Source organism: Cavia porcellus, unplaced genomic scaffold, assembly GCF_034190915.1.
Source record: "Cavia porcellus strain 051 isolate PalLab524CR breed Dunkin Hartley unplaced genomic scaffold, mCavPor4.1 scaffold_30, whole genome shotgun sequence".
NCBI lineage: Eukaryota > Metazoa > Chordata > Mammalia > Rodentia > Caviidae > Cavia > Cavia porcellus.
In genome coordinates this window covers 7,794,804-7,818,301 of record NW_026947513.1, presented here as the reverse complement: position 1 = coordinate 7,818,301, position 23,498 = coordinate 7,794,804, and the positions used below count along the sequence as shown (strand labels likewise).

The 23,498-nt window shown below is 49.4% G+C and overlaps 1 protein-coding gene across 1 annotated transcript in view; it reads left to right on the top strand.

Annotated features, from left to right (window-relative positions):
- The first annotated feature begins 7,577 nt into the window (after positions 1-7,577).
- Positions 7,578-23,498, top strand: part of Sel1l3 (SEL1L family member 3) — a 99,892-nt gene continuing 83,971 nt past the window's right edge. Inside the window, exons 1-2 of the mRNA XM_063240637.1 lie at positions 7,578-7,796; positions 19,469-20,039. Coding sequence (XP_063096707.1) covers positions 7,632-7,796; positions 19,469-20,039 — 736 coding nt within the window. The 5' untranslated portion in view covers positions 7,578-7,631. The remainder of the gene's footprint in view (positions 7,797-19,468; positions 20,040-23,498) is intronic.

Sequence of the window (23,498 nt, the reverse complement as noted above, 5' to 3'; positions counted from 1 at the left end):
ACACGTTCCCACTCACCTTCATGCCTTTCCTCCTGCAGACCTCGCAGGTCGCTTACTGGAGATGGCTTCAATAAACACCAAGGCCAGGCAAGCTCCATGCTGTCCAGAGGGCCATCAGACATGGTTCCTGACCTCATAGGCACAGCCTGTGAAGGGCTCAAGAACAGACATGCATGCACAGATTTCGCGTATTTTCTCCTTTTTCTGTTTGATGTCGGCTTCAGGGAAGAGTTGCTTTCTAGTTGATTAGGAAACTCAGGTCTAAATTTCAATTCTGGGCCGAATAGTAATTTTTCCTGCAGAGTTTGAATAAATCATCCAATCTGCTTCAGTTTCAACTATTTTCAGCATTTCTATTTTAATCATTAATCCTGCCTGCTCAGGACCCTGAAGTCACCGAGGCTGTTTGTGACTTCATTTGGGACAGGGAGGAGGCGGGAGGTACAAGACACACTGAGAACCAAACAGAAGAAAATGGGCTCGAGCTTTAGCCTGAGAGATCTAGGCCAGGAATAAGGGACATTTTCTTCTTCGTGGTGACTACAATTCTTTGGTCTGCTCTGGCAGGGCAAACAGTACACTATGTGCAACTGTAATCTTGATAAACACAGAAGAGATTTTCATGTAATGGGTGTTTAATTTTCATTGATTCAACAAGGAGATAGTAAGATGAACTCTCCATTCAGGAAACTCCTAGTACCGCAAGATAAAAATTTCATATGCTCTGTCGAGGTCCTCTTTTGGCTTTGAATGCTAGGAAGCTCAGAGCTAATGATACCATTCAGTTAAAATACTAAAACAGTATTAGCCAGTGCAAGGTTTCAGTTATTTATGGCTGTGGGTAAACCACTCAGAAACTTAGTGACAAAAACAACACTTTATTTTTATCTTCCATGGCTCAGTGAGTTGGCGAGACTCATCCGAACAGTCTTTTCTTGGGGACTCCTGGTGCTCGAGATGGTTTGCTCATTCGTGGGTCTGGCTCCTGGGTTGGGCTACAGGATGGCAGCGGGCGGGCTGAGTGTTGCTCTGCTTTCCCGTGGCTGGCTCAGGCTTCCTCACCACTCGCACTGAGCGGGGCTGTTCCCAGGAGAAATTCCTGAGGAGCCGGAGCGGGACTTCCCGCAGGGCCACAGCGGAGGATGTGGGCTTGGTGTGATCATCTTTGGAGAGGAGCTATAGGTGGTATTTATGCATTTCTTATTTCCCAGGTTCCCTGTGTGGGGGAATATAGGGACTGAACCCAGGATCTACTGAGCTACGCGTGCAACCTCTTTTGTTTTGAGATAGATAGATTGTGAGCTTGTGGAGAGAGAAAGAGAAAGAGAGAGGAAAGGAAGGGGGTAGGGAGGGAGACGGAAGAGCTAAATCACTATGTTAACGCAGGCTGGGTTTGAAATTACAATCCTCCTGCTCCAGCCTCTCAGTGTGCTGGGATTACAGTAAACACCCACCATGCCTGGCTAAGATTCTTATAAGAGATATATATTTCTTTGGGAGCTTTTTTTAGCAGTTGGCCAGTATGAATAATACACAATGCTTTTTTCTTGTCTAGTGCTTGACAGTTGTCATGCACCATGCATTTTCACTATCCTATCTTACCTAGCCTTCAGACCACTGTATAAATGGACAGATCAGCAGCAGTAACCCCATTTTTACAGTCGTGCAGACTAAGGTTCAAAAATGACTAGTGATTTGGAGTTAGAAGACAGGCCCAGTGGTGCATGCCTGTAATTCTGCAGTTCCAGCATTTTGGGGTGCTTAGGCAGGAGGATCATGAGTTTCAACCTAGCCTGGGCAACTTAGTGAGACCCTGTCTCATATAGTTTTTAAACAAGGCTGAAAGTGTAACCCACCGTGGGTTCAATCCCCAGTTGACACAGCCAGAATTTCTGGGTGGCCCCTGAACAGGTGTGTCCAACACAGCGACAGATGCTCTCAAGCACTGTCTGAAGCATCACAGAGATCCAAGTACGAAGCCCAGGCAGGGCTCCCCAACATGTGGTGAGACCCCTAGCTGCTCCTCCATCACCCCTTCTTAGCAGGGACTCAGGGTAGTGGTGTGAGCACTAGTCCTTGAGCAAAACTGCCAGAACCAGGGCTGCATGGCAGCATGGACTCACATGCACAGTGGCCCGGGCTCAGTTCCCACCACTAAAAATAAATCCATTTACTAGAATCTAAACTGGTTGTGCTCCAGGCCACAGCCTGGGACTTTTCATATGACTCAGTTTCTTTATTTATAAAATGAAGTTGGAAATCGTGTTCATGCCTGCCTCTCAGCGTTGTCATGAGGATTAAATGAATTAATGTTAATCCATCAAAGTGAAATTTGATTGGAACTTTAAAAAAAAATCTCTCAATGACAAGATGTAAAGAAATGAGTTACTAAGGGGATCAGGTCTTTATCCTTTTGCTATGCTGTTCTTAATTTTATGTGGAACTTACCGAGTGTCCAGCTGCTCATGAAGTTTCTTTTCGCTTGATGCTGTTTATAAATGGACAGACTAAAAGCCTTGGGTTGGTGCTGACTCTTGCCCAGGGTTCACTAGCTCTGCTGCAGTATGCAGCTGTAAGAAACTGTTGTGACTTGTAGGAACAACCGGCTTTTCCTGACTTCCCAGTCTATTTGCTCCCTTTCCAGTGATTTACACTGACACTCTTATCTCCCAGTCCCTTCCCAAGTGGGTCTGCAAAGGTCTCTTGACACATGCCCAAGTCCCCAAGATGACAGTGGGAGTTTCTATAATCATGCCCACAGGTCAGAAGCAGACCTGTGCTTGACCTAGGAGCCCCTGGGCATCTGGCTGTACCTACCTGAGGGTGTCAGCCCACACAGCTCCTCATCAGGAGTCCAAGAGGGCCACAGAATGGGTTTCCTCTGCCCACCTGGGCACTGCACAGCCCAGCAGCTTCTGCTCCTGAAGAGGCCAAGGGCTCCCGACACTCAGAAGACATGGCTAAGAGAAGCTGCCATTCCCCTGCTCAGGGTGGGGGCAAGAACTGAGCTGAGCACATACCTATTCCGAAGGGCAAAGAGCCAAAAATAACTAGAAGCAATAGCATTTCATCTGACAGGCCTAGAAATAGAGCTCACCCCGGAGCATGCCAGGGCTGCAGACCCAATGATTCCGAGACCTTCATCATCCCATAAAACAGGGAGAAGCGCTGGGCCACATGCACTCGCCTCGCCCCCTCGCTATAGCACTGCAGGGCCCCCAGGAGAGCCAAGGGTCAGTGACCCCAAAGCGCAGGAGACGGTCTGGGGCTGAGAAACCCAGGCTGGCATCTGGGGGAGTAGTCAGAGGAACAGGAGGTGACTGGTAAGCGCGGAGGATGCGGAACACAGAGCAGAGGCTGGAAATGGGTTTAGGGAAGGTAAAGTCTGAAGGCCACAAAACGATGGAAATACTGGACATAAAAACCGGCATGCAGGGTTCTGCTAGATCCCAGAGCTCATCTATGGCAAAACCCAAGGGCCACGGTTTCAGCACGGGGTGGGAAATGGTTGGCTGACAGCGAGCTTCCCTTCTGTTTTTGCTTTCTTCTCTTCTGTTTGGAGATGAAGGAAATGAAGTTCATTCATCTTTGTTCTGAATAACTGAAATTATACTGAGGAGGAGAGGGTAGAGAAGGCAAGATGACTGCAGGATTCCAGAGAGCTCTGTGAAACAGACTGGCAGACCAGGGCGAATGGAAAAAGAAAAGAAGGAAGATGGGGGTGGGGTAGGAAGACAGGGAAGGGGTAGGAGGGGGAAAAGAAAGAAAAAAGTGAAAGAGGAGTCGGGTTCAATTTACTCTTTGGCTAGCCTGAGATCCTCTTATGCAGGAGGTGCGGGGCAGACACTCAGCGAGGACACAGAAAGACACACGGGGAAACGCTTGCTTGGGGTGCCTGCGGTCTCCTCAGAGAACAGGCAGACCAGCCTCCACAAGCCAGTGGAATTAGCCCAGGGCTGCGACAGCTAGCAGATTGCGTTTTGACTGAGGTCATGCTGGAAGCTCCCAGAGCTGATGGCCTTTGCCTGAGTCCAGTGGTTTATGCAGGACAGGAAAGGAATGGGCAGAAGGGAGTTCTCTACTCCTCGGGGTACCCACTGCCCCCACACGTCCCACAACTCAGCAGTCGTGGGGACAGACTCCCTTTCTCTGGATAAACTGTCCAGAAATAGATTCCAGCCTGGACACCCCAGTCCAATTCCTATTAGCTCCCAAGTAGGTGTTTTTCACCCTACTTGCAAATTACATTGTGTCAAGGTCCTTTTTTAAAATCACTGGGTCCTCCCTAATTTTCTGGGGATTACAGGCTTGGTGGCACATACCTGTAATCCCAGCCCTTTAGAAGGTTTCGAGGCAGGAGGATGAAACCCAGCCTGGGCAACCAGCCGACTTAATAGCACCCTATCTCAAAATTGGAAATAAAAAATTAAAAAGGGCTCGGGTTATAGCTCTGGGTAAAGGCCCTGGGTTCAATCCTCAGCACAAATGTTAGGGTGGATGAGGGGAGACTTTGTCTTAATAAAATGATGTTGATAGACTATAACATGTTTTAGTTTATTTCTTGAAAACATTTTTCTTTGACAAGTTAACAGTTGACCAACTGTGTTGGTCCCTGAGATTTTACTGGTCTTCAGCCACTTCAGAGTCTGAGGACACCTGGCCAGGACATCAGGCTGCAGGCAGCAAGGCAGCTATGTTCAGCTGGGGCACCTGCTTCCTCGCGTCCGCCCCAGGCCCCTGGTGCTCCTCCTGCTGGGCATCAATGTCCAGATCGGGACCTCACTCCAGGCTTCATCACCTTGGTCTCTTTCATTGCTGGGATGTGGAGTTGTTCTCTTCCCAGGCCTCCCTAAGGAGTCTCTCAAAGGGAGAGGTGATAAACTGACTCACACTAAGGCAGGCATGGGGGAGACTGAGTTCACTGTCTCCCCCAGAGGCTTTTGGATTTGAATGGAATATTAAAGCTTAATTCAAACCAATGAATAGTAGAATTTCAAACCCTTCCACAAGGAAAGTATATTTATTTTTCAATAAGTAGCCTTCTTGTAAAGTCAAACCACACCTCTCAAATTACTGACACAAACTGCTAGAGGGGAGACTGGGGTAATAAGTGACTCTCTTGCATATCAAAATGTCATACTCCACTGTGAAAAGAAATCCTGACTTTCTTGCTCCCCTCTCCAAACTGGATTAAACCAGCAACCTCATCTCCTGCTGCCCTGGGCAGCAGAACAGCTCAAGTCATTGCTGGAGACCCAGGTTCCGGCACGTCAATGGTCCTGCCACCACTGGATCCCAGGGGCTGGGTGGTGCCCGCTGCAACAGAAGATAAACAAGTGAGCCACTGGGTATACAGTACCGGGTTAAAGAAAGCCAGCCCCCTAAGGGCGTCTCCACTTGGATTCCACTTGGGTAAAGGCAGTGTTCAGTCCCTGCACAGGTTCGAAATGGGTGATTGCATAAATCCTGATTACAAACATCCCAAGGCTGCCGTTTCAGTCCCTGAGAACCAAGGGAATCTGGGTGCAAGGTGAGAAATTCCGAAGGAGGCCCAGGAAGACAGGCGCAAACCACACACACCGCGCTGCCTCAGCAAGTCCCTTGACCAACATTTCTCCTGCATGTGCAACAGAAGTATAATCTGTATTTTGGCCTGATAGGAAAAATAGAGACAGGATCTGGGACAAAGCGACTCAATCTTTTGTTCCCTTGGACATTCAATACAATGAATAGTTTTCTATATCACATAGGAGAATTCTGAGAGCTTTGTTTTTGTGGAAGTGGGACAGGAGAGTGGGAACATCTGTCACCACCCCCCTTCACCATCACCAGTGCTTTCATGTGGTGATGTCTGGCTGAGAGCAGTAGGAATGAAAAGTCCTTTTCCTGGAAGCCTGGGGTTCTGCAAGAGCAGTTTTTGGATCAGCAGCCACAGTAGTACCTGGAGATTGTCAGACTGGAAGCTTCTCAAGCTCCAGGACACTGAAACAGAAATTCTAGAGGTGGATTCCAGCCATCTGCAAGATTTTCAAATCAGGCTGAAGTTTGAGAACCACTGGCGTACAGCTTTGCCTTGGAGTTTGTGACTGGAAGCCAAGGGCCTCAGACAGGGCCACAGCTCTTACCTGACCTAAAAAAAGTCAGGAATGACTCAGCTGCCAGCGACATCCTAGTGTGGCCAGCCCTGGAGGGAGAGAGCCTAGAGCAGGTGCAGGCACCTGGGGCTAAGCTGTCCAGCTCTGGCAACTGTCACCAGGCCTGCCTTGGCCCCCTGTCTGTAAGGACACGACCCACTCGTGACACTTCTACCGGGAAAAGATTGTGTCCTGTCAGGCTTCCAATCTATTCTTAGTTCCAATCATCCGCACAAATCCACACCCGCCAAAGGGAAGCTTCTGCGAACTTTCCAAGGTGGGTTAACTGTTTCAGAGCAGAGCCGCTGGACACTGCCAAGCTCCTCCCAGAGCTCCAAGGCGCATCCTGCCCTGGGGGACCCATGGCCCCGACTGCCAGTCCGCTCTTGGCTGCAGAACCTGTCGTGAATAGCCAGTCCCAACCTGCGTCCCCGAGGCCAGAGTATGATGTGTCCTGATTTTTCAAAAGGCTGTTTTCATATTTGTAGGGCCTCACCCCTTTTGTTTGGGGCTTGAGTAGGATGGTGCTGCCCTAGATTAATTCATTGTCTTTTTAGTCCAAAGTGGGAACCAGAGCACAAGGATGCAAATCAAATAGAAACCCGCTCAGGGCGCCAATACTCTGGACAATTAAAACAAAGAGCGCGGCAGCGGCGGCGGCGGCACCGCACAAAACCCTCGGGAAACATCCAGAACGTGTCGCCAATCAGCCGGCGGGGTGGGGCGCAGCCGGCCGCAGCCGAGCGCGCGGGAAGGCGGCCCCAGCCCCGCAGGTGGACAGGTGGAGGTGGGCAGGTGTCCAATCCAGCCTTCAGGACCGGAGGCTGGCGGCTGCGTGACCCAACTCCAGGGGGCACACTCTCCCCGCGCTCTGCGGGAATGGCGCCCCGGCCAAAAAGCAACCACACAAAACCCACCGCCAGGGCGGGAACCGGGCTGCGCGGCCGGCGGGGACACGGGCGGTGGGAGAGGGGCAGGCGGGAGGGAGGCGGCCAAGAAGGGGCGGGAGTCGACGAGAAAGGTGCGGAGGAGAGGGAGAAAGTGGAGAAAAGAGGGGTGAGGGAGAGAGGTAAGAGTGGGTGAGCGGGGGACGGAGAGGGATCGCGGCGAGCGAGCGCGGAAGGGGGCGGAGGAGGGCGCGGAAGGAAGGGAAGCGGCGACCCGCCGGCGGGCGGGACCTGCGGGCTCCACCTGCTGGGCGCCCCCGCCCGAGGGAGCGGGGGAGCGGCCGGGACGCGAGCTGGGCAGGGAGACGGGGAGGAGGGGACGGCACGGGGAGCGGGGAGGAGCCGCGCGCGGCTGGGGCTGCGGGGGCGGCGACGGCGGGAGCGGCCGTGGCGACGCCGGCGGGTCCGGCGGTGGCGGCAGGTGGCCCCGCGCGCGGCGGCCGGGCCGGCCGGGGGCGGGCGGGCGGGCGGGCGGGAAGGTGGCGCCTCGGGCGGGGGCCGGTCCCTGCACCAGGTGACCTGTTCCGGCCGGGAGCCGGGCGGCCTCGCCATGCAGCGGCGCGGCGCGGGGCTCTGGTGGCCGCGGCGGCAGCAGCCAGCCCCGCCGCCTTCCGCGCTCGGCGTCCGAGCCGCAGCCATGGGCCCCCCGAGCGGCGCGGTCCCCCCGGGCCTCAGCGGCCGCCCAGCCGGCGCGCTGCTCCTGCTCTGCTACCTGGTGAGCGCCGGACCCTGCTGGGGTCCTCCCTGCGCGGGGCCCCGGGGACGCGGGTGGGGGTGGCCGGGGACCCCCGCCACGCGGGGCGGGGACGGCGCTGCTAGTTTTCGCTGTTCCCCGCCGCGGAACGGCGGGCTCTCGGGCACCTGAATGGTACCCCGGGCGCCCAGAGTGGCGCGTGCAGCGGACTTGCGGGGCGACGCACGCTCGAGTCCGTCGTGTGCCTCCCATTCTCGCTGCGGAGCCCGGCCGGGTCCCCCGGAGACCCCTGTTGCCCTCCACTCCACCTGCGGGCCTCGCCGGCCGCCCCGCGTTTGCTCCCCTCCGCGCCGTGCGCGGCTCTCCGGACCCGACCCGGGCTTCGCTCTGGTCTGCTCCAAATCCCCTTTCTTCCCTTGTCCAGCTTCACCCCTTTCTCTCCACACTTGGCATCCTCGACCCTCCCTTTAGTTTCTGCCGGGGTCCTCGTGGCCCGGGACGGTTTTACACCAGCGCACCTCGCATTTCCAGCGCTCCTGAACTCCTCTTTGGTCACTCCAGCCAAGTTGTGGATGCCAGGAAGAAATCTAGTTCTTTGTAACATGCTTACTGCCCGAGTGGTGACTTTAGCTGCGTCTTGAACAGTGTCATTTCAGAGACTTTGTTAGGCTTACGCGTGTCAGTTTGCAATTGGCACACTTTCCAGCTTCTGTTGTACTCATCACCCAAATGGCAGTACCTTATTTTTTTCAGAACCGACTCATTTTAAATACTGGAGTCAGTAGGACCATCAGAACCCCGTGGGGGTAAATTTTTCAGCTCCTTTAATGGCTTTTTCCTGTTTTCAAGTTCTCTTAAACAATAGTCAATTTACAGAAGGCGGCACCCTAATGGCCCAACCTACCTTATGTTCCAGGATCCTGCAGAAACCTAGGGTTATCTTACCATATATTACTGTAAATAAATGAAATGGAAAATGCTGAATCATGAAACTGATGTAATAGGAAATTCACAGAATACTAAAAAAAAAAAAAAAAAAAAAATTGAGCAGTGTCATTGTCCAGAATTCTCAATTGTGTGACTTTGTCATTATTTAGAGTCTTTTTTGCTTAAAAGCTAAAAACTGCCTAGGGGATCCTGGCAGAAATTAGATTTTGATTCCACCAAAAATTGACACCCTGCCCGTGTATTTTTTAAAACACTCTTTACTTTTTGGATGTTGCGTTTCTTAAAGCAAAAGAGTGTAAAAATGGAAATTCTGCCTTTGCCTCTACCTGTTGAGCAATCCATTTCTTCACTCGTATTTCAGAAATCAGGCAATACCAAATTTTGTGGTTGGGTTTACTTCATATTTTCATAAGTTGTCAGATAACATGAGTGATTTTTTTTTCACCCAAGGGATATTATTATTTAATATTTATGCCACAGGGTTACAGCACACAGGCTCATAAATAAAACTGCCATAACAAATGACAGCACGTCAGTTTAAACAGATGATTGTTGCACGAGAGGCGATGCTGGTTACCCACAGCAGCGGACACCTTGTGGTTGAGCAGAATGTGCCAGGTTGCCCTGCAGGTGGGCTAGGGAGTTTCATATGGGCATCTCGTGGCCTGGCAAGGAGACCACTTTTGGATGGGCCAGGAAATCAGACTAACAAGCCTGAAACCTGAAGAAAGACCTAGGTGCTCTGGGGCAACAGAGAACAGAGCTCCCACACGGGTTCTGTGTTGGCCAAGGGGGATTTTTGCAAAGGCAAATCAGAGCAGGAGATGACACAATGGTGGACTGGCTTGGAGAAGGGACGGACCCAGCAAAGCTCTGGAAAGACGTTGTAGAGAACCAGTAATGTGGAAGATAAGTGGAAGATAAGTGGAGCATGAGTGTGCGTCCGGGCAACTTGGGAAGGGATGGATCTTGATCTTTGACGTCCTTTAGGGGACCTGTCAGTGCTTCCTGGCCCCAAGTGCTATACACCTTCTCTGATGGGTGCCGATGCCATGCTGGGGAGGAAATACTATGACAAGCAAGGAAGCCATTTCGCATCTGCATCAGAAAGTTGTACACAAGGGGAAATCGACAACCTGACTTTGGAGGTGGTCTCTGTGTTTTGATCTGAGTGTCTGGCCGGGTGCTGGGAATTGTGCTCTCCAGGTATGTTTTACCTGGAGATCTGCTAAGGGTTTTGAAAAAGAGAGGCTTTTTGATTTTAGAAGTTAGGAGTGTGAATGGGGAAAAATGTCAGCCTCTGTGTGAAACACTGTGTGCTGCTCAGCCAAGGATGCTTCCTGGAGGAAGTGAGGGGCGGGGCATAGAGGTGGGGCCGGTATAGAGGCCGAGCAGGGGAGCTGGGCTGGAAGGATCTCAGCTACCATAGATGCTACAGGAGATGGCCCTGCCAGAATTTGGAAGCCTAAAGAGTAATTATAATAATAGCTTGATTGTGCTAAGTCATTTATAAGCATTATACACTATTAATCTTAGAAACAACCTTGTGAGGTACAAGTTATTATGATCACCATTGGGATGGGCTAACACAGAGGCTCAGAGAGGTTAAAGAAGTTGCCCTAGGCCACACAGACAGCCTGAGGTTAAACCACGTATGCCTAACCTCAGGGCCCCAGCTTGAACCTATGCTAGTTTATTGCCTTCTGGATTCTGCTTCTTGTAACCTATTACCCCCATGCATAAATGCGCAGTCCATTAGCAGAGCTCTAGCAATTAGAAGCTACTGTGCAATTGGCGGGGATGTGAGGTCATGTCTAAAGTAACCCAAAATGTACAAAGCAGGAAGCACGGGCCACAGAATAGAAGCAGGATGTTAAAAAGAGAAGAAAAGGCAAAAGCAGAAAATATTAGCCATGGGTAACGGAAAGGTAAACGATTGTGTCTTTATAGAGTCTAGAGGCAATCTGTGAGTTTAGCATTTGAGTGCATGTAACATGTACCAGGTGATTAGAGAGTGTGCATTGGAATGCATTCAGAAGCTAGATTGTCTCTGATTTGGGGACTGCTTCCTGTTCTGTGTTGGCCTGCCTAGAAAGCTGGAGGTTGAAAGTGGTTTTGGTCCCTGCCCTTAGCAGAAGCACAACCCCCCCCCCCCCAGGAGTCACAATGCTGAGGAGAGGAGCCCCTTCCTTCTCTACTGGCTGGGACAAAGTAACCTTCAGTATCACCCACAAAGAGGACTGTGACTGTAGCTAGGATACTGCCAAAGCATGAATAATTGTGATGAGGCCTGAAAGATAAGTCACGGAACGATGCCAAGCAGATTTCTGCAAACATGATCCCAGGTTCCAGTGACTGCCAGAAAATTCAGAGGGCAGCAGAGGTCAAGATGCAGGTGAGGATGTGGGCCTCGAAAGAAAAGGATAATGAAATGGCTTCCACGAGGTCACTGGAGCTCAGGAGTACGCTCTACTCAGGGCTACCCTGCCCCAAAACTCCTTACTGTTTCCCTGCACCTTTAACCCTTACCTTGACCTATGCTAGGCCAGAACCAGCTGTAGCTGCCCCAGTCCATCTGTGACACGGGACTTCTACAGGGGAATCCAGGCTACTTGGAACTCTAATCTCAAATGTATAATTTTTTTCCTTAAGTGAGAAAATCTCAAAGTGGCCAATATTGGTATCAGCTATAGTGCTGACCTACTCTAAAGTGGACATTTGCACTTTTTAGACAACCAAGGGACAAAGAAATAAGATATTAGCAGCACGGATATGTGTATGGATGCTTGGCAGACTGTGGTTGTGTGGAGTCTCTGAGTGGCTACATGTTATCCATTATCTATCCAGGAATACTCATTAGCTCCTCACTGTGTGCTGCACAGGATGTAGGGAGATCAAAACAAGCTAAGAGACCCTCAGTCATTCAGCTGGAGGGAGCGTGATTATGGCTGTTTGAAATACAAAGTTCGTCTGGAAACTTCATAGCAGCCCATACTGTTCTGTGCATCCTAATCATAAAATCTCCCATGCTATTTATGGTATTTGCCTATTTCTTCTGGTATCCTGTTAGCAAAAGCACAGGAAACAGAGCAAAGGTAGAAGGAAAAAAATAAAGAACCCAGGCAGTTTGCTGAGAAGATGGATTGACTTGAGGAGTCCATAAATAGCCTAAAGTGAATTCCAATCCCCCGTTTATTGGCTCGTTCCATCCCTCCAAGAGGACCGAGGACAGGAGGGCTCTGGAGCATGCGAGGAATTGCTGATGAGGTTCTGTGGGGCAGAGCCGGCCTCCCAGCCACCTGGGAAGTGGTCACTCAGGCTGGCCATTTGGCTCATTTCCGTGTGTCTCTGCATAGAGTGACATCTGCTTCCCCTGGGCCTGAGGCACATGGACAAGATGGAATTTTAGGTCCCCTTCCTCCAAGATGGGAATACTTAAGTCTCAACATTCTCTCACCTGTGGTCAGAAAGTGGTAAAGGAGAGTGGATGAGCCGAGAACATCATTTTGGATGTTTCTGGAAGGTGAAAAGCCTACCATCTCTGAGTTGAAAATCAGCTAGTAAGCATTTGAATTTTGGGTCTGCTGTTCAGTGGCTGGTTCACCCTGAGCAAACTACTTACCCACTCTGAATCCGCTCCATGCCCTCAGCTGTCACAGGAATGCTGTCACTCTCCTGGGACTCCTGTGTAGAGCTTGAAGTGAGAATTTCTCTAAAGTTGTATGCGAGAGGATGAGGTTGAGAGAGTGAAGAAAAAGATTCAATGCACCTGTCTTAGTGGCAGCACACAGTAAGTCCTCAAGAAAATAAAACCAAATCTTCCTTATTTACCTTTGTCCAATTTGAATTAGAAGGAAGCAGCACACTGAATAGTGTTGGGTGTGGGTTGCAAGCAGCCAGGGAGGGGTATTGATCATTGCTGATGGTTTCTCTGGCCAGCTCGACACAGGTTTAGGAAGGAGCAGTGCCTGACTGGAAAATGTTTCCCAAGGCACAGTTTGATTTTTAAAGTCCATATTGACATCATCATCCATGCTGCTTAACTGCATGCTCTATTGACATTAACAGACTTTTTGCTTATATCTAGTCAGCAGAAATTGGAAGAAAATGGGCCTTTTAAGCCAATACAATTACCTTTTTGACCTATGGAAAGTTTGATCTGGCCAGTTTGGAGAGAAGGCGCTCCTGAGCTAAGGTCTTAGGTGACTGATGCGGTGGGGGGTGGTAATAGATAAGAGTGAGGGTAGCAGATATTCAGTTACTGCTCATGGCTCAAGCCTGCCCAGGTACATGTGTAAGTGCAAATGAACTTCCCATAGTGAGATGTGAAGGATTTAAGGTTTTGTAATCTCTGCCCTTCCTTAAATTCCAAGTGGGCCATGTAGAGAAAAGAGCCAAGTTTCCCAGCACTTTGGCACAGGGATGTTTGAATCGAGGCTCTACTTATTGATTTTGTTTAAAGGAGCCAAATGCAGTCATACTAAAAGAAGTTTAGGCCTATTGATAATTCGTACTTTCCTATTCCAACGATACATGAATTCATGTTTCTTGATTCCCAAGACGAGTGAATGCATTTAGGTTTCCTGTCCCAAACACACACGAACTGGTCCATTGCTTTTGTTTTTTAAAAAGACGACAACACACATACAAATACACAAAGGCAAAAGTGTCCATGCCTTGTGATCATGTGATGTTGCCAGAGTTGAGTTGATTAAGGCTCATTTCGCTAGCAACGGGTATTTGAAGGCATCTTTCAGTTCCAGCTCTGCATGTGCAGAGCAGATGGGCAACTTTTGAGGTGAGCATGTATGGGGCTGCTTAACGAATAATTTGAGGGACACAGAAGTGCCCCTTCACTCAGAAGAGTGTGCTTAGAGCGGCAGAGCACGCAAGCTGCACTTTTAAGGCTTATCTCCAAAGCTGGCGTAGAAATGCAGCTGTGTGACACTGCCTCTGTGTTTTCTCATTATCACATTAACGTGGATGAACCTGACGGATGCACAGGAGTCCAGCAAGAAGAAGCAGGATTGGAAATTTAAAAATTTTTAATTTGTACTTTCAGTGTGTGAAAATGGAAAAGTTCCAGAACGTGATGCCATTGTCTAAAAGGTCTGGAAACACCAAATACTGGGGAGAAGTGTGGTAAGGTGGGTCCCAGAGTGCCACCTCCCTTTATCTCAGGCCCCAGGTCATCTGTGACCCCTAGGGGTCTGGAGGCCAAATGACAAGGGCTTTTGGGAGAAAGTTAATGAGGCTGCGTGGAAACTGCTCCTCATTGGAAACCTGGGATCCTACGACGGGGAACAAATCTCAAGATTGAGTCACGTGGGCTGTGGGGCAGTGACCTGGGACAAACACTGAGGTACCTGGTGGGAATACTCATGCCTGGGGTTTTACTTTACCAAAAAATATTAACTGAATTCGTACTGCGTGCCAAGCTCCGTCTTAGAAGCTGGAGATGTGATGATGACATGGACTCTGACTTCATAATTTCTAGACAAAAGAATGGGCAGATAATTGTTTAGCTCATATTAATGCAACCTGGCATGTGGAAATACCTGTGAAGGTTGGACACGTGTCATGCCTGTAGCTGGAACTCTTCAAGTTAATTGCCTTATTTTCCTGGCAGGAAACAGCTTATAACCGTACACATGACTTGAGCCAGGAAATCAGCTTCAGCTTAATCAATATTTAGAGTGTGATGTGTTGCTAATCGGTGTTGGTTTTGTACATGGTGGAGGTAGCCACAGCTCATGGGGGAGCAGCTGCCCCTGGGCTTGCTCCAAGCCAGGCGGAGCCAGCACCTTCCGCTGTAGAGCTGCCCCAGAGCTGAAGACTGCAGCCCTTGTCACAGAATTCAGACTGTGCTTCGAATAAGCTGCCTGCGTGACTCAAGAGGCTTTCTTTGTCATCCCTGCTGTATGACAGAAACTTTACCCAGTCTCTGAGATTGCTCCTAAGCTACTCTTGTCTGGTTCTGGAAATGTCACCCACGCTTTCCCCACCTCTCAGTCATATCCTTCACTCAACCTAGCCTCAAATTCTCATTCAACTTAGGTTGTTTCTGAAACAAGCCACAGCAAGACGTCAGCACCCACTGCCTGATAACATGTCTGAAACCTAGCTGGTCACCCGCTTCTCCTGCCCAGTAACTCCCTTGGAAGCCTGTCTCCTGTCACTTTGTGTGCCTCGAAACTGTTGAGAATCAAAGTCCGATAAGCAGACCATGCAGCAAACTGTGCCCTGTGGGTCAGTCCAGCTGGCTTGCCTGTTTTTGTAGACAGAGCTTTGTGAAGACAGCTGTGCTTGTCTAGTTGTGTGTCTATCCTTCGGCACGGCAGAGTTCCCTAACTGAGACCTGTACTTAGTGGCCTGAAACACCTATAACGTAAGTGGACCTTCCATCCTGGTAGCTTCTGCATCCCTAGATTCAGTCTAGGATCCCTCTCCCACACGCACACACACCCACAAATTGGATCTGTACTGAACCTGTACAGACTTTTTCTTATTCTCTAAACAACACTGTATAACAGCTATGTACATAACATTCCTGTTGTATTAGGAATTGTAAGTCAGCCACTCATTTAAAATATGCGGGTGGATGCGCGTAGGTTTTGTACAAATATGATGTTGTTTTATAGATGGGATTTGAGCGTCTGTGAGTTTTGGTATCCTTGGAGATTAGGGGACCAATGTCTCCTGCATACCAAGATATGACTGTATATACACCTGGCCATTTTTCACAGGAAAAGTCTATCGATCTCAAATGTAGAGTAATGTCATCAGGTAGACAGTTTGAGTCACATACATGATTTTGTATTCAGTAGTTGCCACATTAAAAAGTAAGCAGCTAGTTTGAATGTTTATTTAATTTGATGTACCCAAATGTTATTCTTTAACATGCTATCAGGATCGAAATTATTAATGAGATATTTCACAGACTTTTTTTTCTTTCATACCAAGGCTTTGATATCAGCTGTGTAGGTTACAGTTCAAGTCTATGTTGGTTAGGCCCACCCACATTGCAAGTGTCTAATCTGCCGTGTGACCACTGTGTCGGGTAGCACATGTCTAGAATTGGTGTGGAGACTTTGAGCTGGGTGAAAATAAAATAAACTTCATATGAGGATACAGAGATTTTGTTTGAAACCGAATTTGGAGGGAGCCTGGCAAGGCCCCTGCGCTGTGCTTATTAACGTGGGAAGGTACGACTGTGTATCTTTAGCAATCAGGTGTCAGAATGAGCTGGGTCATTAGTATCTGCACTCTGCCATGAAATCTGGTGAAGTCAGATGCGTTTCATTGAAAAGAGGTTTTCACTGGAGTTACAGATGGGATAGAGCAAAATCAGAGTGGGAGAACTGAGCCTGGTGAGTTGTAAGGTAGCCGAGAACAGGAGGCAGAGGTGTGGAGAAGTAACGCTTTGAAAATCGATGCAATGTGGTACTTAGTACATCATGGCCCGTTCTGGACTCGGTGCCCACTGTGGTCTCCTTGGGTAGGGTTTGGTGAGGAAGTGCCCTGTCCCCAGCCATCGCTGGCTTTGGGGGCAGCTGTCTCGCGTTTAAAGGCCTTGTGTCGTTGGTGACCGGGTCTGAGCGCATACGGGCTCCAGTGGGAGGAAGAGCGCACCCAGCTTGGGCACCCACCCTGGGCGCCTTTCTGTGGGTGCAGCCCGGAGCTCACTGTGCAGCCCCTGCAGCTGGCGACGACGTGTACTCACACCCCTCTATTGCTGTTTCCTCATCCCGACAGTGAGAGAGGCGGCCAGGTGACACCCAGGGCTCATCGCCTCTACCGTTCTCCTCTTCCAATTATGAAATTATTTTTGTGTTTGTTTCCTCTCTGTAATTTGGCAGCATAAATAAGACCACAAAACAATTAAATCTCTCGCTCGGGGGCGGACAGTGTAGACTGTACTGCTCTTTACATATTTCTTCCCACCAGTTTCCCATGACTAAGCCAAGGGAATAACCAGCCCTCCCTTCTCTTCCTGCCATTTGCGGAAACTACGGTTCCATTTTCACTTTTTTAGCGGGTTGTTCTGCCCCTTTTTGAATATTCATGTGCTGCAAAATTCAAAAGACAAGCGGTGTAGCACAATGCGTAGCTCCCTCTTGCTCTGGCTTCTGGTCCCCACATCCTTACCCCTGTGCATCATGTGAGTAAGCAACACTGTGTTTCAAAGTGAATAATTTTCATCTGTGTGTGTGTGAGACCCAAATATGGCATTTTTGAATGTGCTTAAAAGCAACAACAAAGCACCCATCCTCACTCCCCAAAAACTCTTGAGAGATCATTCTGTTACCACACAAGGTCATTCTGTGAATAGCTATGTAGTCCTCCAGGGGTGGGCATGCTGTCTTATTTAGCCAGGCCTGGCTCGGTGGACATTGAAGCTTCCCAGTCTCTGCTCTTACAAAGAACACCACCGTGGAAGAAATCTGTTCGTGCCCCATTTTGTACAGATTTGAGGGCTATCCGCAGGATAAATGCCTAGAAGGGGGATTATCGGACCAGAGGGCGGGTGCGTCTATGCTGGCAGTGGCTGCAGCATGGCTGGCCACATAGCGGCTGCTGCCCAGCAGTAGCTGCGCTCCAGTCCCTACAGTGGCTGCCTGTTTGATCTCTGTGGCTCTCTGGATTAAACGCCAGATTGGCATAGTATGGCTTTGCATTTCTCTTAAAATGAGTGACGAGTTACTCATCGGTACCCGTGCTGTTTGTTCATTTTGCTGATTGTTGGTTTTGTTTCCACTGGACAGCAGTTACTTTACAAGGGAAACGCCACTCCCTTCAGGGACACCTTCACGGGCCTTTGCTGCCGGTCCAGTCCCAGTTTCTGAGCTGGGAGTCGTTGCTGTCAGGAGCCAGGACTGTGGCCTGGCTGTGGCCCTGTCTGTGTCTCCACCCCCACCCCATTCCCTCCGTTCACACCAAGCTGCTGTCTTGTCCTGTGTGTCTGTGTTTCTCTGCCTGCTTGCCCTGCTTTCCCCTTGCATCTACCATTGCAGATCTCCTCTTCATCCCTCAAAACCCACCTGACAAGTTCTTTCGCCCATGAAGCCTGTCCTGCCCCTCCCCTCAGTCAGTATTACTTTCTACTGGTGTTGTGCTCTTTTGAGTTTGATTATTGTTAGACCCAACCACTTGTTAGACCACATTGTGTCTATACTACTATTTGTATCTATTTGTAGACATGCTTCTCTGAGAGCAGACTTCAGGTCTTCTCTGCCTTTGTCCCTCCACAGCGCCAAGGCAAATGGAACAAAGGAGGCCCGTGTCTTTCTTTGGAGGACACCAGAGACCTTTCTCTTTAAACACCTGGTAGAAATACAGCATAAAACTCATTCATGTAAAGTACCATGTTGCACTACCATCGTCACTTCCCGCTCTGGCACATTGGAACTCTGAGCCTGTTACACACACCTACCCTCAGGCCCTGGCAACCTTTGTTCGATTTTCTGTCTGAATTTCACTACCCTGGTATAAGCGTACCATGCAATGCTTTTTCTTTTGTGTCTGCCTTATTTCCTTTAGTGTGCCTGCAAGATTCGTTGACTTTATAGCATATATCATGCTTTTACTCCATTGTGTCATTGTGTGCGATTTTCTTTATCCATCGACCCACCATGCTTGAGTTACTTTTAGCTACTGTAAATAATGCTGCTATAAACATGAGTGTACAAACACCTCCTCAAGTCTTTGCTTTCAACACTTTGGGGTATTTATCTAGAAGCGCAATTGCTGGGTCAGGTCATGTGGTTTCTACCTTGCATTTTATAAAGAAACTCTTTTCCATAGCAGCTGTACCATTTGACATTCCCACCAGCAGTGTACAAGGCTTCCAATTTCTCCATGTCCTTGTAACTTTTAATTTGTTTCTTTGTTAAGATAGTAGTTGTCCTAAAGGGTGTAAAGTGATGCAAAGTAACCTTCCTGCTATTATGCTTTAGATACTTGAATCACAATGTCCTTTTTAAAAGAGCTCTCACCACCCATATTCCAGGGCCTTCTTTGATTTCATAACTAAGCTTCCTGGAGGGCTTGGCCATGGAAAGAACTAGCTCAGCAAATACAGTGCTGAGATCCTTCTTGGCACATGTAGCAGCGTTCGTGGTGAAAGAGACAACACAGACGTGGTCCAAGCTGCCTGTGTGTGATTCGGAGCGAGGAGAACCACCTGCTGGTCCATCCATGCTGCTGCTTATGTAGGCTCCACACCTAGGGGAGAAAAAGGGTCCAGGCTGGAGTCCCCAGGCTGAGGGGACACTGCCCTCCTGGATGCTCTTTGAGCTTTTCTCTCTGCCTTTGATTTGATAGCGTCTGCCCACCATTTGAAGTCAAGATGATAGTTTGAAAAGCTGAGTTGCTGCCTTCTAAGGCAGGCTTAGTTATTACTGGATTTCTTGTGGACTGGCTCCTCCCTTTGGAAGCCAGCTCTGAAATTACTGCCTGGTTGTGGTCACTTTGAAAGTCACATCTTATCAAAAGATGCTACTGAGCCTGGGGAGGGAGTTTAGTGTGGCCTAATTTTCATTGTGTGTGTGTGTGTGTGTGTGTGTGTGTGTGTGTGTTGGTTTTTCTCCAGTGCTCCAGTAAAGCTTTTGACATCTCTTTCCCATTTGTTCCATTATGTAGATTGGTGTTTTTATCCCCCAGAAAAGTACTGAGGAAAATGCATGCATTAATATGATGATTTTTTTAACTTTCTGTATTTCTTATATACTCTTTCTCCTCTTCAGAATTTTGTACCATCTTTGGGTAGACAGACTTCCCTGACAACATCGGTGATACCCAGAGAGGAGCAAAGCATGACTTATGAAGACTTTATTTATTTTACTGTCTTTGAAGGAAGGGTACGCAACGTGTCTGAAGTCTCAGTTGAGTATTTATGCTCCCAGCCTTGTGTTGTCAATGTGGAAGCGGTTGTTTCATCCGAGTTCAGAAGTAGCATCCCCGTGTACAAAAAAAGGTGGAAAAATGAGAAGCATCTTCACACCAGCAGGACCCAAATAGTACATGTGAAATTTCCAAGCATTATGGTTTACAGAGATGACTATTTCATCAGACACTCCATTTCGGTGTCTGCAGTGATACTCCGAGCCTGGATTACTCACAGATACAGTGGCACAGACTTGAACGTGAAATGGGAGGAGAACTTGCCACACACCGTGGCAAAGAATTACACTCTGCTGCAGACGGTCCCGCCGTTCGAGCGGCCTTTCAAAGACCATCAGGTGTGCCTTGGTTGGAACATGGGCTACATCTGGAAGCTTTGGGCAAACAAGATCCCACAGTGTCCGCTGGAGAACGGTAGGTGGTCAGCCGTGGTAGGAACTGTGTCTGTGTTTCTTCAGCTAGCCGGCGTCGTCACAGGGAGGCAGGAGACGATGCTTGGATTAGCAGTAGGCATGGGGGTGGCGGGGACAAGGAGCACACAGGGCACCCCGAGTCTGTAATTTTGGTCTTTGGGGACAAAAGGAGAAAAAGAGCAGAGCAGAGAGGCTTCAGGCGAAGAGTGAATGGAAGATGAAAGCGAGGAAGGGATAAAGGGGCCGTGGCGGGAGCCTTTGAAAGGTCCAGCTCTGCTTTCAGCTGGAGGGAGCATTAACACCATGGACCTAAAGACCAGAAAGACCTTCCTGCTCCCCCCATCGCCCCCAGTTTCTTTTGTTACTATTGCAGTACCAGGGATTGAACCCAGGACCTTTGCATTGAGCTATAACCCTAGTCTCTGTTTAATTTTGTATTTTGAGATGGGCTCTCACTGAGTTGCCAAGGCTGGGCTCGAACTGGGGCTCCTCCTGCCTCAGCTTCCCAGAATGCTGGGATTGCAGGCCTGTGTCACCACACCCAATTGGAAGTTTCTGTTGCTTTGAACAGCATGTTTTATCCTCAAGGGAATGAGCCCCTGTAAGAACTTTTGTGTTAGACAGAAAGGTGGTCTGATAACTGTTGCCTGGCTTCAGTCCTGCTCTGCTGCTTTCTGTCTGTGTTATTCATAAACTCTCTGTGCCTCAGTTTCTTATCTATGAAATGGAGTAAGTAGTACCCTCAGAGCAGAGTGTCGAGGGTTGAATGAGTCAGAATTGCTTAGCATATCATCAGCATTCAGTAAAATTTAGCTCTAGTGATGCTAGAGCCCAGACCTACACCTTCCTTCCATGTGCCAGGTGACAGTGTCTGTGGGACCTCCCAGAAGCTCCTGGGGCCCTCAAACCTCCCTGAAGAACCAGGCGCTGTCCCCGGAAGGGTGCGCTCAGAGGGGATCTGATGTTGTTCCGTGAATAAGAGCACCTCCTGGCTGTGGGGATGCTGAGCTCCTGCCAACTTTGCTTTTCTATTGGGGTCTCAAGGCAGATGAGTCCCCATCCCTCACATCTGTCATTTCCCAAAGGGACCTGCAACAGAGCACCTGTGGCAGAAACACTCAGTGCTCCTGCTGTGAGTGCAAATTCCCAGGCCTTCATCTACCTAGGATTTGGGGACCAGGGCTGACCCTGAAGTCTGCATTTTAAACCTGACACTCAAGCACCTGTCCCAGGGGCACAGTGGCGTAGACTGGATCCTGTCCTGGCTGTGGCTGGGCTCTGGTGTGGAGCAGCAGACCCCTCCCCAGGACTCAGCAGGATTCAGTGACATGCACACCATGCTCTGCCGCTGGAGATCAGCTCCTTGTCACCTCTGGCCATGATTTCTGGGGAAATGGGCCTGTACAAAGTGACTGCATGTAATGAAAGCTTAAACCACCGATTTTGTCGGTCCCAATCCATGTGTCAGCACATACTCTTTATTTTAAAATGATGATAAAGCTCCAGTAAGTGGCAAAACTAATAGAGGGGTCCTGTATATCATCATCCAGATTCTTTCACTGGCATCTTCTGTAACTATAATACAGGATCAAAATCAAGGAACTATCATTGATCTAATGCCACCAACTAAATGGAATTGATGCTTCACCAGCTTTTTTTGTTTAACGCTGGGTATTGAACACAGGGTCTTTGTACTGGCTACCTTCCAGCCCTTGTTTTGTTTTTTAATTTTGAAACAGCATTTGCTAAGTCAGTAAGTTGTCCAAGATAAGCTTGCTTTTCATCCTCCTGCCTCAGCCTCCAGAGTGCTAGAATTATAGGAATGTGCCACCAGACCCAGCTACTACTAGAGTTTATGTGTATTCATGTGTGTGTGTGTGTGTGTGTGCATTTGCATGCACGTATGTAGTTTTGCACAATTTTATTCCACATTTGGTCTCTTCTGAGTTTGGGTGGTGCTCCCAATGCGGAGACATCTAGAGGGAGGCAGGTCCTCTCTGTGTGCGTACACATTTGGGTGGAGCCGGTGGTAATTCACGTCTGAAATACGTCCAGCTGGATGCATTTCCGAAGTCAGTGTGCAGGCAGAACCCTCTGCTCCCATCTCCCAGGATGCCTTCCCCGGAGACACCTGATTTGCTGAGCAGAGAGAGGTGCGGGGCACACACAGCCAGGCTTTTGCTTTGCCTCTGACTTTGTCAGGGCTTAATGATTCCATTTCATGATAGACAAATCATGAATACATTGAAGAATGGCTGACTTGCAAGATGCAGGTTTCTAAATGCAATCATTTATGAATGGGCTCTGTTCTTAGGGCCTTCTCGTGGGAAATGTCTCTTCTCTCCTTTGCCATCCCTTTCCCTATGCATGAGGCTTGGAAAAGACACTGGGAGGTTTTTCTCCCCATTGCTTAGAGCATTGTGCTTGGCATGAGAACCAATCTAATCCAATCATATCACAGAGGAAAACCCTTTCAGAGAATTAAAATCACCAAAATGGAGGGGTGCTCCGTATACCAGTCAAGCCAGCTCTGTTCCTGTAGCTGTGATTTGTTGACCAAAAAGCAGAGCATTTCCTCGTCCTATCTCTAAAGCATAAGTCAAAGGAGAATGGGCAGCTGCCATGGGAAAGCACCTCTGAACCTTTGCTCTGGGCGTCTGCTATGGAGATGGAGGGGCCCCGCCTCTGGCTTGTTCTGTATTCAGCTGTTGATGAATGAGTTGAGTCAGAACATCAGATAACGTTAGTGAGACATAGTGCTGAGCCTGGGGCACCCGTTGTGTTCCGTCCTGTCACAGTCTGTGTCCCCACTGATGAAAGGTGGGGCTGTGCCACCCCTGACTGGCTTCACTTATGAAGAGGAAGTGAAGTCTCTATGCTGGGATGCTGCAGGAGAGGGCTGGGATGCCTCTGCCACTGCCAGGGCTTAGGTCTCAGGCACAGGGGCACCCGTGGCCACATGTCCTGTGCCAGGCCCTGACCAGGCCTCTGGTCTGCAAGGGAATCTGTAGACTCCTGTCCAGCCCAGCTGGGTGACTTGGGACCTGCAGTCAGCAGCCCTCGGGGATGCACGTGTCTCAGGGCAAGGCTCAACGGTGTGCCTGAACCTCCACCTGCCCTGCTGCTGCGTCCTGCCCTTGTAGGCCAAAGGTGGTTAGGCAGGCAACGCCCATGGTTCCACGTATTGTTGTCCGTTTCCTTGGGGGAAGGGACAGACCTTATTTGTTGTCCCACACAAGTCATATGTATGCCTGACTCTTGCCCAAACTTTATGAAAGAAAGAAATCAGCCACGCAGGCTGGTGACTCCAATGCCAACCTGGGACCTCAGGGTCTTCTCTCCTGATTAAACCCATGCCAGTGCTGGCTCCAGCTTGAGCCTATACGTGTCATTTGCTCAGTCCCACCTCGCCACGAGTACAGGTGTCGCCCTGTGCAAGCCTCACCCTCCTGGACGCCAG